General features: G+C 37.5%; 1 protein-coding gene across 1 annotated transcript in view; it reads right to left on the reverse strand.

The window, feature by feature from the left end:
* PTPN4 (protein tyrosine phosphatase non-receptor type 4) overlaps nt 1-17,943 on the reverse strand; it is a gene marked incomplete at its 5' end in the record, with an annotated part of 146,522 nt that overhangs the window by 82,144 nt on the left and 46,435 nt on the right. Inside the window, 6 exons of the mRNA XM_079710549.1 lie at nt 6,843-6,930; nt 9,554-9,674; nt 10,041-10,093; nt 10,350-10,394; nt 15,060-15,138; nt 15,237-15,279. Of these exons, the coding sequence (XP_079566675.1) occupies nt 6,843-6,930; nt 9,554-9,674; nt 10,041-10,093; nt 10,350-10,394; nt 15,060-15,138; nt 15,237-15,279 (429 nt within the window). The remainder of the gene's footprint in view (nt 1-6,842; nt 6,931-9,553; nt 9,675-10,040; nt 10,094-10,349; nt 10,395-15,059; nt 15,139-15,236; nt 15,280-17,943) is intronic.

The raw sequence follows: 17,943 nt of genomic DNA on the forward strand, positions 1-17,943 counted from the left end.
TTCTAATCCAATTCTCATCTGACATAGTTGACCACGCCTGATTCACTTGGCTTCAAAGACACATAAGTGCCTGACAGAAAGAAAGGCGTCCTTTCTATCTAAATGGCTGTTTCTTCCTCATCTAACCTTTAACATTTGAAGTGTTCCAGCTCTGAGGACTTCTAACCTTCAACTGCTACTAGCTATGTTCCTTCAGTGCTCCCGTGTCACGGCTTTAAATCTTATCTGTAAGCTGACAATTCCCCAATGTATGGCTCTAGTCCATACCTCACCTCTGAACTCCAGTTCCATATACTGAATTGCCTGCCTTCCTTCATTTTGACTGATAAAAGTCTTCTAAAATTGCACGTCCCAAGACTAGCTCCTGACCCACCCTCTCAAATCTGCTTCTCTCTGATTGTTACAAATTACTGAAGTTACTCCATCCTTCCAGTTGTTCAGGCCAAAACGTTAGAATCATTCCTTGAATCCTTTTTCTCTCACACCCTAGAGCCAATACATCAGTCAGTGCTGTCACTTCCATATTCAAAATACATGTAGATTGGGTAACTTCCCTGGCGGTCCAGTGGTTAGGACTCCACGCTTCCACTGCAGGGGCCCAGGTTCGATCCCTGGTCAGGGAAGTAAGATCCCACAAGACACATGATGCAGCCAAAAAAAGTTTTAAAAAAATGTAAATCACACCATGTCTTTTATCTCCTCAAACCCTCAACTGGCCTTGCTTATAATTAAAAGCCAAAGTCTAAAATTCTTATAAAGCCCTGGTCCACCTGGACCTTGTCAATACGCTCCACTCCAGCTCACTGTACAAGCCATACTGGTCTCTTTGCTGTTCCTTGAGGGGGCAAAGCACACTATTTCATGGCCTTTCATTGCTGTTTCTTCTGCTTAGAACATTCTCCCCACGGATATCTGCAGGACTCCCCCATGTCTGTTCACCTTCTCAGTAAGGCCTTCTCTGATATCCCATTTTTGATTGTCTCACTCCCCTTTCTCACCTTAATTTTTCTCCACAGCATCTATCACAATCTGATACACTACCTTTTAATTAATCATAAGAAAACTGAGTAGAATATACAGTAAAATGCACAAATCTTAAGTGTACAACTCAAAATTTTACAACATGCATAACTTGAGTATATACACTTACATGTAACCACCACAAACCAACATATACATTTTTCCAAATCCCAAAAGGCTCCCTCAGGAGCCTCCCAGCTAGTAACACCTCTGCAGAGGGAACTGCTGCTCTGACTTCCTCTGCTGATATAGACTGGTATTTTGCCTATTCTTGAACTTTACTTCCATGGAATCACACACTATGTACTCTAAGGTACTCAATTATTCGCTTAGAGTCTCTGTCTTGCCCACTGGAATGCAAGCTTCATGAGGGTAGGATTTTATCTACTCACTGCTGTATCCATGGTGTCTATAAACAGGACTTGCAACATAGAAGGTGCTCAATAAATGTTCACCAGGGCTTCCCTGGTGGCACAGTGCTTGAGAGTCTACCTGACGATGCAGGGGACACGGGTTCGTGCCCCGGTCTGGGAGGATCCCACATGCCGCGGAACAGCTAGGCCCGTGAGCCATGGCCACTGAGCCTGCGCGTCTGGAGCCTGTGCTCTGCAACGGGAGAGGCCACAACAGTGAGAGGCCCGTGTACCGCCAAAAAAAAATGTTCACTGAATGAATAAATGAATAATCAAAATAGCATCATTAAGCTTTCCTTTGCTTGAAACTTTGAAGGGCAAAAGTTATTTTTCAGTAGAACTATCTTCATCATTATTACAAACACCTATGGAAATAAGATATTCACAATTAAGCCCAAAACTTGGGTAGAACTGTTTTAGGGTCAATTTAAAGCATCCTATACCTAACCAGAAACCTAAGGCCAAGCCTTCTGTGATTACATTTATATCCAGATAACCAGGAATCAGTTTCTTAGGAAAACAAAGAGTTTATATCATGCTAACTTCTTTATAAAACAGAGATTAAACTGGAAGATCTACGGTATAGATATCATATAGCTCTATTATGCTATTTTATTCCACTCTCACAGTGTGATAAATATTAACTGATTTTCTAGTAAAGATGATAGGAATTTAGTGAGCCCTCAAGCCATTCATTTAACAAGTTACTTAGGCCAACAATTACTCCTGAGATAGCGCTTCTTCCGTTTTTAGAGGTCAGAAATTCTTTATAAATATTTAAATTTAGCTCCCACAATGTTCCTTGGTATTAATTTAGTTTGTTCAAATTATTTTATATTTTCAAGATTAATTTGATATCTGTTATTTTATCAATTGATCCTAACCACAAACTTAGGGGTAACTAATTATTATTCTAGGTGAGTCTGAGAGCAGTGCACAGAGGCTGTTGGGTAGAAATAATGATAGTATTTGTACCCATGGCTTGTTTAGAAGTATATTTCTTAATTTCCAAATACTCGGAGGATTTTTAAAGTCATCATTTTGTTATTGTTTTTAGCTTAAATGTACCATGAACAGAAATTATATTCTGCATATTTAAAAATAATGTGTACTCCAAACTTGTCGGATACAGTATTCTACAGTTTGCTATGTTGCTAAAATCTATATTACGCTGATTTTTTAAATGTCTGTTCCATCAGTGATTGAATAAGGGGTATGAGAATCTATCACTTTCTTCTGCTCTGTGACAGACACTGTTAAGACAACAAAAGGGCAAAACAAAGAGTGGGGAAAATATCTGCAAATCACACATCCAACAAAAAAAGTGTATCTAGAATATATAAAGAGTTCTCAAAACACAAGAGTAAAAAAAGAAAAGAATTAAATAATGGGAAAAACACCTGAACAGACATTCATCAAAGAAAAGATATGATACCCAACATCATTAGTCATTAGGGAAATGCAAAGTGAAACCATGATGAGATAAAACACACCTATCAGAAAAGCTTAAAAAGAAACAAAACAAAACAGTGCCACGTGCTAAAAGGATCTAAAACAACTGGAACTTGCAAAGATGCTGGTGGGGATGCAAAGTGGTTCAGTCAGTCTAGAAAACAATTCCGTAATTGCATATAAAGCTAAGTATACACTTGTTATATGACCCAGAAATCCCACTTTGGGATTTTTACCCTACAGAAATGAGAACTTAAATTCACATAAAAACCTATAAATGAATGTTTGCAGTAGGCCTATTAATAACAAAACAAAACAAAACAAAAAATACTGGAAACAACCCAGATGTCCTTCAGTGGGTGAATGGAGAAACAAAACATGGTATATCCATATAACTGAATACAATTCAGCAATAAAAGGCATGAACTACTGAACTACACAGTACCTTGGATAAATCCCAAATGCATTACTCTAAGTAAAAGAAGCCAGTCTCAAAAGGTTACATACTGCAGGATTCCATTTATAAGACATTTTGGAAAAGACAAACTATGGAGTCAGGCAACAGACCAGGGTTGCCAGAAACCGGGGGTAAGTAGGAGGCTGGACTACAAAGGGGCAGCACAAACCAGTGTATTTTTTGGGGGGGAGGGGTGGGTGGTGGTGGTGATGGAACTGCTCTGTTTCTGTTTGTGGTTACATGAACCTACACATGTGTTAAAACTCATACAACTGAACACCAAGAAAAAAATCCATTTATGATGTTATCTTAAGAAACATATATTCCCACGCTCCCTGCCCTCAAATCTTTTTTTCTTTTTTTTTTTTGTTTGGCTTGTTGGGTCTTCCTTGCTGCACGCGGGCTCCCTCCAGTTGCGGCGAGCGGGGTCATTCCTCGTTGCAGTGCGCGGGCTTCTCATTGCAGTGGCTTCCCTCATCGTGGAGCACGGGCTCTAGGCGCGCGGGCTTCAGTAGTTGCGGCACGCAGGCTCAGTAGCTGTGGCTCACGGGCTCCAAAGCACAGGCTCAGCAGCTGTGGCACGCGAGCCTAGCTGCTCTGCGGCATGTGGGATCTTCCCGGGCCAGGGATCGAACCTGTGTACCCTGCATTGGCAGGCAGATTCTCAACCACTGCACCACCGGGGAAGCCCCCTCAAATCTTTTTTTCTTTCCTTTTTATCCTGAAGCTGTCCTTCATTCTTCACTTTTCTACAGTTTCCTTTTGCCTTATTCATATAATCTTCCAGGCATACTAAATGTTTTTGTTGTTTCAAATAGGCCATGTTCTCTCTTGATTTCAGGTCTTCCTTCATCCTGATGGCTCTATGGTGAAAACTACTCCCTTGGCTAATTCTTATTAATTTTTCTGGCTTCAGTAAATTACTACTAAGAAGCCTTCCCTACCCTCTGCTCCCAGGCTGGATTAGAAGCTCCTGCCACAGGGTCGCATGGCATTCTGCACTTGCCCCTTCATACTCTCAAATACTTAACTGCTCACACATGCGCTAATCCTTTCCCCTCACTATCCTGTGGGCTCCACGAGGGCAGAGGGGTAACTGATGTTCTGTTCACTGAGTCAGCCTTCGTGCCAACACTGTGCAAGGCACACAACAGATGCACGGCTATGGCGGTTCTAAGACTTATTTGCATCTTGCAGATTGCTATAAATAACTTAGTTCTACTCTAATGTTTTCAACCTACATTCTGGAGGCAGAGAGAAAAGATCTTACCTTGCTTTTCAAAATAAAATAGTATTTCAAACATACTTTTGCTTGTGATAGTCAATTAAAACTTAAGTATTTTCTTTATGTGTCCTCTCCCCTTTATCTTTTGTCCTTTTTGTTCCTGGGGCTACAAAACTTCCCCTCGTGTTCACTGAACACTTGCACATTTTCTGAAGTTCTCCACATCCACATACAGCAGAAACACCTTTTCCTAGCTGGGTTATCTTGTGGGTTTTTTGTGGGTTTTTTTGTCTGTACAAAATATTTAAAATTTAAATTCCTTTAATTTGGTACTCTACATTTATGGCTTTCTGAGAAAGAGTTTTACAATCTAATAATTGAAACAACAAAAAAACATAACTTAGACAAATCAATAAATAATGATATGGTTAATTATGTATGAGATCCAGCCATGTCACTTAACTTAAAAAAAGTCTAACATTCTTTGTATTATATTGACAGCAGTCAATGATAACAGCAGTCTAAACCACCTTTAGAAAACTGTTTAGCACTAAAATGACTGATTTTAGTGGTCTTTTTTTTACTGTTAACCATAGTCTAGTGTACATATTTAAAGTTCCATTTGTTTTACACTGTATTATAACAAAAACAAAATCTAGTGACCACTATGTTACCTTTGGAGAATCATGTTCAAAAGTAATAGCCCGCGAAGAGGGAGGGAGGGTGAAGGGCCCATTCTAAAGAGCACAAGAAGTTCAAGGGGGACTTAAACATTTTAAATGGAACCAGACAGACTTCCAAGTCACAAATGCTCAGAATTACCAGATCCAGTCATGTGAGGAAAGCAAGTCATTTGGTTTTTTAAAAGGAATGGGTCTGCATATGTCTATATGTTAAAATAAATTAAAAATAACTATCTAAGGAAAACTTAACTCCCTTTCAGGCTGGGATCCATATTAGGCTTAGTAGTTTGTCCCAAGAAAATATAAAACCTATCATCAATTAAACTGATGATTACCTATAATTCCACTTTTCATTAGGTATAGAGAATAGCTGTACTTCAGGTACTTCTAAAGGAATATAATCTCTTGATGAAACAATCATGAGAAGGAATCTAGGTGAAGAGACACACAAATGAAGGATAGTCACTCACAAATATGCTTATGGCAGGAGGATAACAGTCTTTTGGAAACAGCAAATTGACACAATGAGAAGGAAGTCAGGGAGGATGGTGGTGGGATGAATTGAGAGATTGGGATTGACATATATACACTAATATGCATAAAACAGACAACTAATAAGAACCTACTGTATAAAAAATAAATTAATTAAATCAAAAAAAATAAACTAAATAAAAGCTTAATCTCCTCCAAAAAAAAAAAAAAAAAGCCAGTGATTACAGAATTCCATCCTAACAAAGGCATGGCGGGGGTGGGGGGGAACCAAAATATGTAAATACAATTGATTTTGTGCTTTGTAAATAAAAATTTATAATGACGTTACTAAATGATGAAAGGAGTGTAGTAATACAGGCCTCAGTGAGGTGAAAGCGTCTTTTATGATAATGATTTTCATAAAAGTTAAAAATTCAAATTATTTTTCCTATAACAGCTTTTTTCATTTGTTTTTTAAATTTATTTATTAATTAATTTATTTTTGGCTGCATTGGGTCTTTGCTGTGGGCAGGCTTTCTCTAGTTGCGGCGAGCAGGGGCTACTCTTCGTTGCGGTGTGCAGGCTTCTCATTGCAGTGGCTTCTCTTGTTGGGAGCACGGGCCTTCGGCGCACAGGCTTCAGCAGCTGTGGCTCGCGGGCTCTAGAGCGCAGGCTCAGTAGTTGTGGCGCACGGGCTTAGCTGCTCCGCGGCATGTGGGATCTTCCTGGACCAGGGCTCAAATCCGTGTCCCCTGAATTGGCAGGCAGATTCTTAACCACTGCACCACCAGGGAAGCCCACTGTAACAGTTTTCATTTTGCAAAATAAAAATTCTAAAGGTACTGTCTCTTATGGTCAGCAAAAATTATCCTTATAACATAAAACACTACCTTGAAGAAAAATAACATGAAAAATCCACTTCAACCACTCTTCTTGTCAGGTATTGAATCTTAAGTGATTGTAACTGTGAAAATACTTATATTCAGAGGGAATTTTCAGGCGACTATGCTGGCAGCACTCACTGTTCCATTTGCTGCCTGATCCTATCAGGGCATTCAAGATTTTTTTGCTGAATAATGGTGCCTAACTCAACAATATCAAAATGCATTTTCTTCACTTACCCTTGCATAGTGGAATTCAACTCCATAGAGTTCTAAGGTACGTGCTGTGTTCAGGTAATTAAATTCTGCTTCTGCAGGAGATAAGCCTCTGTAAAAACATCATTAGGTTAAAAATTATAACAATCACAAATATGACCAAATTACAAAAGGCGATCTGTCTGAAACTTTCCAGCATTCTGACTGACTATTTTACAAAACGCCGTGGGCACGGGCACTCCTCTTAGTTCTGTGCAGTAACATCTAACTTTTCTGGAGGGTACATTTTCAGTAACACAAATTATTATTTTGTAGAATATTTTCTTATTTTCTAGAAACACAAGAATGCACCAGCTTTTTAAAGTTCTAAGCTACTCTCAGACTTAACTTAAAAAAAAGCCACTCTCAGACTTGCAAAGCCACTCTCAGACTTAACTTAAAACAAATATTTTTCGAAATTTGGTCTACACTCCATATGTGCACTGTAATCACACAGGGTGCTTCTGACACATGCAGTCTCTGGGGCGAGCTCTGGAGCAGGGCTTCTCAGGGTGTGGTGCACAGACAGGTGTTGACTCATAACAAGAACAGAAATTGAGAGTGTCACAGCCTTTTGTAGCACTTTGGCAGAGTAATTTTATGTCTGTTGCATCTAACAACAAAAAAAGTACTTGTTAATTTTTTATGGCTTTATTTATTTCTCCATTTTATTTTTCTAGTAATTCATTTTTATTATATTTTTCAGAAGCATTATTCCATGAAAGACTGAGGGGAAAACTGGTCTTTCATCACAGGTAGTTTCAGATGTACTGTTCTTTAGAAACTAATATAGAATAAATGGGTCCAAATTGCTTATATTTAAGAAATATTCCAGGTGATTCTTATGAACACAAGTTTGAGAACTACTACTGTAAATGCAAAGCCTTTAAAAAGGCTATATTATATATAGTTCTAACAACCTTGGTTATCTGATATCATCAGGCTACAGCAGAGCAAAAGCAACAAATTAAAAATGCAAAGATATCACCCTTCATTCCTGAATGATAGCAGGGAGCAAGCAGCCTGCCAAGGTACGATCATAAAAGTGGGACTCCTCAAAAAAGGGAGATACACTTCAGTTTTCTATAACATTCAATTAAGTTAAATAAATACTCTACTTTCGTCCCCACCCTCCTGCGTTATAAACTGGATGATTCTATTTTTTCTTTCTTTAAAAATTTGCAGAACCATTTCTTTAAAGCAAATAGAAATATATAATAAATACCTTGTGAAATGTACAAACTTTTTCCTGACAGAACAGACTTGTCATTATTGGTAAATTTTTTTAAAAATCTGGTTTATCTTCAAACCTTTGGTTCAGATATGCAATGTGTAGAACTTTCATAATAAATGGCATTTGCTTTTAGACCACAACAGCCCCCATACCACATGAAGCCGGTCTGTTAAAATTCTCACTCATTAATCTTGTTTTAGATTAGGGTCCGCAAACCTTTACTGGAAAGAGCTGGCTGGTAAGCACTTCAGGCTTTCGGGCCATATGGCCTCTGCTGCAACAACTCAGCTCTGCTGTTACGTGAACGCAGCCACAGACAATGTGTAGGCCAATGAGGGAATCTGTGTTCCAATGACTGTTCATGTAAGGACACTGAACGTGGAATTTCTCAAAATTTCATGTGCCACAAAAAGTTCTTCTTCTTTTGATTTTTTTCAACTATTTCAAATGTACAAACCATTTTTATTAGCTCGTAGACCATGCAAAAGGAGGCAACAGGCCGTAGTTTGCCAACATGTTGTAGACACATGGGCCATTACCGAATGAAAGTGAGTCTCCTTATTAATAAGAGCTAATATTTCTTCAGTGCTTACTATGTGCCAAGCACTGTTCTGAGTACTTTGTATATATAAACTCACTGAATCCTTATAATAACACCAGAGGTAGATAGTTTTATCATCCCCAGTTTACATGTAAGGAAACAGAAACAGACATAGGGTGATTCGGCTGAGGTTAGAAGATTGTAAGTAAAGTAGCCTCATCAGAATTTCAAACGAGGCCAAATGAGTCTGGCTCAGATTCTTAGAGTCTAGTTCAGCTTCTCAGCCAATATGTAACACTGCCTTAGTTCCTCCATGAGTATTCTGAATTGCATGGTAAAGCAAAACTGAACTCTGAACCAAGAAACAGTACAATTTTCTATTCCAAGCAATAAACCTCTTCTTGAAAACTCATGTCACAGAAAATCAGACTCACAAAATATCAAAGTTGAATATTGTTATAAATGAAAAAATGCTACTATTTTAAAAGAATTTTTTTTTATTAATTTAGTACTACATAAAGTTCCTTTTCTTCTCTTGGCTCATTACCAAACAGAATTGATTCCTTTCACACAGCTAAAAACTAAGAAAGAATTGCTAAGTAGATTGAACTGTATATTGTGAACATATTATTAATATTCTAAAATTCCTTCTTAAAGAACTGGTGACTTTGTATAATAGCCAATACATGTCTGCTTACATACAGCTTTATGTTTCTTAACAGACATGAAAACAAGCCTCATATAGTCTCTGATTTTTTTTAGTATAGATTACCTACATTTCTTTACAGTAATCATACTATTGTATACAATAGTAACTGTTCTATATTAAGTAATCACATTAGAAATAATTTAAAACATTTCTCTAGAAAAGAAGCCATTAAGAAGTTTATCAAGTAAGCAGAAAAGTAAGTAAATCCTTACGTATGTTGCTGATGTAGTTTTGCAATTTCTTTTTCAAAATCTTGAGGTTGATTAGGAATGAAAGAATAATCTGAGAGGTAGCCTGGCAAGTTTTCTGATTGATTGTAGTCTCCAAGTTCAGCTAATAAATGGAAAGAAAGTATTCACACTTCAATAAACACATTTTTCAAGTTTTATAGCCAAATCAGCAATGTCAAGAATTCCTTTATATTTCTGGAAGTAAAAGATTTGTTTCTACTGTTACCATTTAAGCAAATTATAACAATGCATTTAACGTTCTCCTAGGTCTTAAACAACTTCAGAAAAATTATTTTCAGGAATCAAAGTAAGTGCTAACTAATTGGATGTTTCATTACACTTCCTGTGTAGTCAACTTTTTTCTGCATAGTAACATATGTTTAAATAACTCATACATTAAAAGCAACATACTACCAACAGAGACCATGCAATCACATGCTATTTGGCCCAAAGGTGGACTGATACTTACACTGAACAGCAAATGAAGCCAAAAGAGCAGCAGTGTTATAAGGACAGGGCAATCTAATAAAACAGAAAATAACTCAAGGTTAAACACAATAATTTTAAAAGTACTATAATTTATATTATACTATTCACACTTGAAGCTTCTGTGTGACTTACATTTTAACTATTAAGGAATGAACTTATCTGATGAAAGGAATTCATGCTACATGTAGCCATCTTTCAGTAGATAATCTGTTTGCAATGATCATGAACTACTTAATACAGAATTGGAAGTATTTTTAAAGCCCATTACTAAAAACGTAAAACAGCTCACCTTCCAGTAAGAATGTCTTGTTTGATTTGCAAAAAATACTGGTACCTTAAAAAAAAAAAGATAGCGTTTACTGGACTTATAACATTTAGAGTTTTAAAAACTGTATATTTACATTAACAAATAAAACTGAAATATTTAAGTATTTGCTTTTATAATATGCATACTAGCCCACATAAAGATATTTTAAAATAAACTTTCATAAATACATGAATCCAAACACTTAGAATTCTTTGATAAATGAAATTTGATACTTATATTTTGTTTCCCTAGCTTCTATTAAAAAACTTTCACAAATTTAAGAATTTCATGACTGAGGGAGATTAGGGAGAAATACTCTAAAGTGGGACTTCCCTGGTGGCACAATGGTTAAGAATCCGCCTGTCAATGCAGGGGACACGGGTTCGATCCCCGGTCCGGGAAGATCCCACATGCCGCGGAGCAACTAAGCCCATGTGCCACAACTACTGAGTCTGCGTGCCACAACTACTGAAGCCCACGTGCCTAGAGCCCATGCTCCGCAACAAGAGAAGCCACCATAACGAGAAGCCCGCGCACCACAACGAAGAGTAGCCCCTGCTCACCGCAACTAGAGAAAGCCCACACGCAGCAATGAAGACCCAATACAGAGCACACCCCCCCAAAAAAAACAAATACTCTAAAGATTGGTGTATGCAGAAATTAGAACTGGGAAGCACAGAAAACTTAAGTAAGAGACATAGAAGAGCTGACAGTAGCAACACACTAGAGACCAACTAAAGAAAATCACTCTTTCAGCTGAGCCAGGAAGCCAGCTGCAAGGACAGGCCTATGTGCTGATCACCGTATCACCAGGCAGCAGGAAGCTGCTAATTGTAGAAAAGCACTTTCCATCTTCATTTGGGTTAAGAAAGCTCTCTTAGATCAAAAAAAAAAAAAAACAGAAAAAAGAAAAAAAAGGTAAGTTCCTTTCCCTACTGTTGCTCTACTATTAAAATTGCCAAGTACCCAATTTCCTTTAAAACCAACAAAAATGTAAGTATCCTGTAACAAGAATGCTGAAGTTGCTTACAAGATGGCACTCCCCTTCTGTCCTTGCTAGTGGGTAGTCATCCCTTCATAGATTTATCAATGTCTGGGTAAAGTCACCTGTGCTGTATCATGTTGGCAGAAGATAAAATTCTGTAGCTTTTAATGTTTAAACAGAGAATTTTAAGACCTTCATTTCACCCCACTAAAAAAAGTACACATACTCCAAGAGCCAAAAATTATTTAAAATTTTAGTTGTTTAGCTGATTTAAAGTCATTAAAGAGTTCCATGACAATATTCAAATTACCAAAGAATGTAATTAAGGTTTTCAGAGAATCAGATAAAAAAAGCTGATACAAATACCCTGGCTTCATATATTAATGAATGAAGTATATAAACTCTCTGTTAGGCTTAATACATAGTATTACACTATTATCTATGTACTCAATCCAAGACAACATATTTCTATCTGGCCTACTTGGCTTCATAATTAAAAGTTAAAGGTTTCTGGCAGGAAAGTCTTTTTTTTTTTTTTTTTAATATTTATTTAGGCTGCGCCGAGTCTCTCTTGTGAAACCTGGGATCTTCAATGCGGCATGCAGAAGCTTTAGTTGTGGCATGTGGACTCTTAGTTGTGACATGTGGGATCTAGTCCCTGCCCAGGGATCGAACCCGGGTCCCCTGCATTGGGAGCTTGGAGTCTTACCCACTGGACCACCAGGGAAGTCCCCTGACGGGAAAGTTTTACAGTTAGGATTGAAATGTGTATATCCTTGACATAATATTGTAAATCCTACACAAATAACACCTATGTTTCCTGAATTTGACTTACACACTGAGCAGTAAGGACTGATAGAGTAGAAACCGGAATTAAAAGTCCTAAGCTAAACCAGCCTGTGATCTATGGCAAATTACTTAAAATTGGGTGGAGCCTTAGTTTCTCTATTTGTAAAAAGGAAGTAACATCACTAGCCTGGTATATGTATCCCAGGGGCCCTAAATATGGTGATAAAAGCCCAATTTTTAAAGACAATTAAGACCTTTAAGGTAGATTAATAATGATTGAGCTAAATGCAGAAATATGTTTAAGCTGTAAAAATAATACAATAACATACCATGCACTAAACACCTATTATGTACTGAGTACACCTAAGCACTAAAAAGATATGAAAGAAATGTCATTTGTATTCTGATGACTCCTAAGAAAACGCCAATTCTAATTACGCCAGCACCTGTTAATACAAATGACATTTAACCTGATGAAAGGTCTGTAACTACTTTCTTTTTTTTTTTTACCACTAATCCAAAATAGAATCTCAAGGCAAGGAGGTGTAGCCGTAATTTCTTGTTTTGTGGGGTTTAAACGAGTCCTTAAAATTTAGCCACTAGCTGTGGCTAAGGGTATCCTACTACTAAGCATGACCACAACAAGAAGGTTACCCAAGCACTAAAGTTTTAAAGGAGTATTTTTTAACCGTGGAATCACCTGGAAGCCTATGCCCAGGTCCCATCTGAGACCTATTAAATCAGAGTTTCCAGGGGTGCTGCCAAAGCATCAGCACGTTTTAAAGCTCCCCTGTAAGTGGTTCTAACTTGTAACCAGGGTAGAGAATCCATGATGTACACAGTGGTGACAAAACTAAACTCGGCCCTTCACCCCATTTTACCAAGCAACGCCAGTTACAAGGCTCCAGGACATTCCATCATAAAGGATTTCTGAAATAATGCATTATTTCTAGGGAGAACAAAGATAATATTCTAGACTGATGGACAGCACAATTCCTCAATTTCTACCAAATGTGATTTTACTTTATTCTACTTCATGAAGATAGTCTGACTTTAATTATCAGTGAGACACATTTATTCCTTGGTTATGTTTTCAACACAGGTCATAAAAGAACCAACACATTCAAGCTCATTAAGAAATTTAAAGACAGTTTTCTGGGCTTCCCTGGTGGCGCAGTGGTTGAGAGTCCACCTGCCGATGCAGGGGACACGGGTTCGTGCCCCGGTCCGGGAAAGATCCCACATGCCGTGGAGCGGCTGGGCCCGTGAGCCATGGCCGCTGAGCCTGCACGTCCAGAGCCTGTGCTCCACAACGGGAGAGGCCACAACGGTGAGAGGCCCGCATACCCCCAAAAATAAATAAATAAATAAATAAAGACAGTTTTCTGAGTGAAATAAATTATGAATATGGCTACAATTGACAATATTTTAATTGCTTATGTTAACAAACTTTTCATAAGCATTAAATACGTTAGAAATCCAATTAAAAATTATTGGTCTTTCATTTACAAATATTTCTTATAATTTAAAAATCTAATTACATAAATATATATTATGGAATACTTTGTTACTTGATTTCAAGTTACAAGTACTAGTAAAAAATGCATTTTAAAATCCTTTATAATTCACAATTTTCAGTAATTGAGAGTCGTTTCCTTGAAGTTCCTCCAAAATTGGGGAAAGTTTGACTCCACTGAGAATTATTTAAGATAAAAGATCTTGTTATTTTAATTATTTAACAACAAAACCTGACTAAGAGCTACAATATTAAGCTAAATATTTATATGATACAACTTGGCTTTTCAAGATAAATTAGGTTGGACGTTATGAGGGTCAAATGTTAGGACTGCCTAATCCCAGATCTATATTCCTGAGTTCTCCTGTTAGAAGAAAGGTGACACCCTGCCCCCCAACAAACACACAGGAAAGGACTCTCAAAAGTTCTTTGTTTCTCCACTTCACCACAGTATTCTAAAGCATAACCAGTACATTAACATCTGAGAGCCTACCTACAGGTGGCTTTAGGTGCAGATTTTTAATTTGGCACCCATCTTTCAGAGTAATTCTGAATATAGCCTGACCTATATTCTTATAGCTTATGGAAGGGATAATATGCTAATTTTTAATTCTGTCTTTTTTTTAAAAAACTAATGACTAATTCTGTCTTTCAAGCAATACACAAGGTTATCACTCAGGTTTTTTTAAACAATGACAGTTACCACACTGTGATCACTCCTCACTATTTCCACCTTAAACAGTTCGCCTAACATTTACACACTACCAAAACGCTCATCTGGGTCATTCTTGTGTATACTTTGTCAAGTAGAAGGGACAACAAAATTAGCTGTAAATTAATGAGACCTACAACGGCCAGTAGAGGGGGCATTTACAGGCCTGAACGTGCTAGTGTGCTCTGCCAACTACCTTTACAAAGATGCCTGCCGTGCTCTGTAAAGTGCAGCACTCCTACACTTAACGGTGTACAGTTTATAAAGCCTATGTCCTCCTCCATGGAAATAATGTATATATAGAATATATTTTTACAAGAAAAAAAAACAGCAGACACAATTCTCACTATGCAGAATGCCTTGAATACAACTGCAGCACCATCTAATTACTGCAGTTAGTTACAGCAGTGCTTCTGAACCATTCTGCACAAGTAGAGAAGTTAATATTGATATGGCTCGGGAAGCTGCTTGTGGCTGGACGGGATGGCCCTGGGGTTTCAATCTCCTGAAGCCCTCCCAGCCATCCAACAGAGGAGGAGACTTAGCTTGAAACGTCTAGAACCCACTCTGTGTGCTGGCAGGGAAGCTCAGAATGATGTCATGATAATCTATTTTTACCTAATTAATTTCAAAATTTCATAATGGTTTTGACAATATTTTCAAGTAAAAACATGCTCCATAAAAACCCACCTTGTATATTCTTCTTGTAACTTGTTGGGGTCACTTACAAAAAATTTGACTCTAAAGTTCAAACTGTAAGGAGATCCTCCTAGAATTAATAAAAGCAGTTCTAATTAATTAGATTATATTAGTCCTTTATCTTTATAAAGTATACTTGTATAACATCAAATAAATATGTTTGCTCACTCTTTAGCTGCTTCCTTATTGGTTTGTTTGGATCCAGCCACCTCTGAAAAATAAATAAATAAGACTGATTTCTTTTTTCCTGGAGGAACTAATACATCAATTCTTGCAAATATGTTCCATTTGAAGATTGATGCTAAAAATTGCATTTTTTGAAAAGGCCTAGGTAGGGGGAAAAGAATCACTAAATTACAGACTCATATCAAATATAACAAAATTATGCTAGAAAGTATTGAATGTACTTGTGCTTTAAGATTTTGATTTCAATTTCTCATTAAGTTATATAGTGTGCAATAACCTCTATTCCAAAAGCAAAAATGCTTAATAATCACTGCAATATGAAGTGATTCTGTTAATTTAACTATATTATATAATAGTCTATCAAGTTTTTAAAATTCTCTTTATCTTTCATAAAAATATGCTTGGCTTTATGCTCTCATTCAGACAAAATTTAACTACACATCATGAAAATCTACTCTATGGAAAATTTTAACTCCTACTCTATCCCTTAAAAAAGAAAACAAAAAACAAAATACCCCCCCCCCAAAACACCCCATACTAATTTTTTAAGAGACAATGTTTAGTTTGGGGAAGGACTGCTTTTTGTATATGAAAATTTCAAGTAGTCTCGACACTTCTGAATGCCAGTTAAGCTCTATTTCAGGCGAAGTGTAACTAAATTCAGAAAACATTTCAACTGCCAACGTTCAGTTAAAAAAATTAAAGAATCCAAAATGAGGTGATAGACGTGGCAGTATTTTCAAAGCACTACACAAATATAAGCTTACATGTCGTTACTTATAAACTGTCCTCCTACCGCCCATACTTGATTCCATGCAGAGCGCACAAACAGATTTCAGTAACAAGTGGCTGAAAGTCATCCATGAATCCTTCCTTTCCATTATCCATAACATCCAACATATCCAATCCAACTAATTCTACCTTCAAACCGTCCCTAGAATTGAATAATCCTTCACCATCTACTCTGCCACCATCCATGTCTCTGGGACAGCCCTGGCCACAGCCTCTTACCATCATCCTCCCTCCCCCAGAAGCTACAGTAGTCTTTTTTTTTTTTTTTTTTTTTTGCTACAGTAGTCTTTTAAAAGGCTCACTCCTTTGCTTAACATCTCTTGATAATTTCTCAATGTTAAGGTCCAAAGGCTTACATGGTCTCTCCCTACTTCCTTTTTTTATTCTATTGATCTTTCTTTAATGTTTTATTTGCCTCAGTCAATTTTAAAAATGTATATTTCAAAGAGGCAATTTTAGACTCCTGATAAGTTTTGGAAGCCTTAAAATACCAATCAAAATAGGTGTCCAGTTCAGTTTTGACAGTTCCAAATCTGTGGCTGTCTAACACAATTTTTTTTAACATATACATATATCCACTCTTTCTTAGATTTTTTTCCCATGTAGGTCACCACAGAGCACTGAGTAGAGTTCCCTGTGCAGCGGGTCCTTATTAGTTATCTATTTTATATGTACCAGTGTGTACATGTCAATCCCAGTCTCCCAATCTACTCCCCCTCCCCCCTGGTAGCCATAAGTTCGTTTTCTGCATCTGTATTTGTTTCGTAGGTAAGTCCCTTTGTACCCTTTTGTAGACCCACATGTAAGTGATAGCATGTGTTATTTCTCTCCTCACTTCCTCCACCTCAGTTTACTGAGCTCCAGCTTAATGGCCTCCTTTCTGTTTCCCCAAGATGCCATCTTGGGGCCTTCAATTCTAAGCTTCCTTATGCACAGAATGTCCTTCTCCGGCTTTTCCCATGGCTGACGTCTTTCGTTATCTAAGTCTCAGCTTAAATTCCACCTCATCAGAAAGGCCTTCATGGACTGCCCTATCAAAAGTATCGTATGTCACAAAGCTCCTATCTACTTAGTTATTTTCCTTCGGGTAAGGAACGTTAAATTCCTTCATAACATTTTCTTAATTGCAACATATTTGTTTTACTTTTTTAGTGCCTATCTCCTTTCTTAGATTTTGAACTCCTTAAGGTAAGGAATAAAATCTGATTTATAGCTGAAGGGTCAGTACCCAGCACAGAACATGGCATATAACATCTACTAAAAATACCTGGTGAAGGACTAACCCTGCTGAATGACTCAGTGGGGCGGGGGAATCCGTTTCTGTGCCAATAATCAGATGGCTTTCACCCCTACTTAATTAACACATCTGTTCCCCCTATGTATCCACCCATTTATCCGTAGTCTCACCCATCTACCTATCAATCTGGTGATTTTTTCCTCCATACTTTCTAGAAAAAAACCCATAAATTACATTTATTTTAACGTCTGTCTAAAATTGAAATTTGGGGCCAGTTAATGCCCCAAAGCCTGCCTTCCTCACCAGAAATGCAGACATATTTACATACACAAGTAGATGTGTGAGGCTGACACAGCTAGGAGTACACTAACAAGCACTGGGAAATGTAATACTTCCTCAATGACGTCAGTTAGATAGGACGTAGGTTCTTGGCTTAAACCATGAAGATGGAGCCAGATGAACTTGAGGGTCACCGGGTCAACTTCACTCACGCCACCCCAAAATTCAGTTTAGATTCTAACTAGCAACTGCACTGACTTTACCTGTGAAATCTTCAACAGCAATGAGTCTCCCTCATCCTGAACGTGTTATTTCTCCATTTACTCATGTCTTCTATTATCTCTTCCTGTAAAGTTTTATAGTTTTCTTCCTATAGATTTT

Source organism: Hyperoodon ampullatus (assembly GCF_949752795.1).
Source record: "Hyperoodon ampullatus genome assembly, chromosome: 8".
NCBI classification, from domain to species: domain Eukaryota; kingdom Metazoa; phylum Chordata; class Mammalia; order Artiodactyla; family Ziphiidae; genus Hyperoodon; species Hyperoodon ampullatus.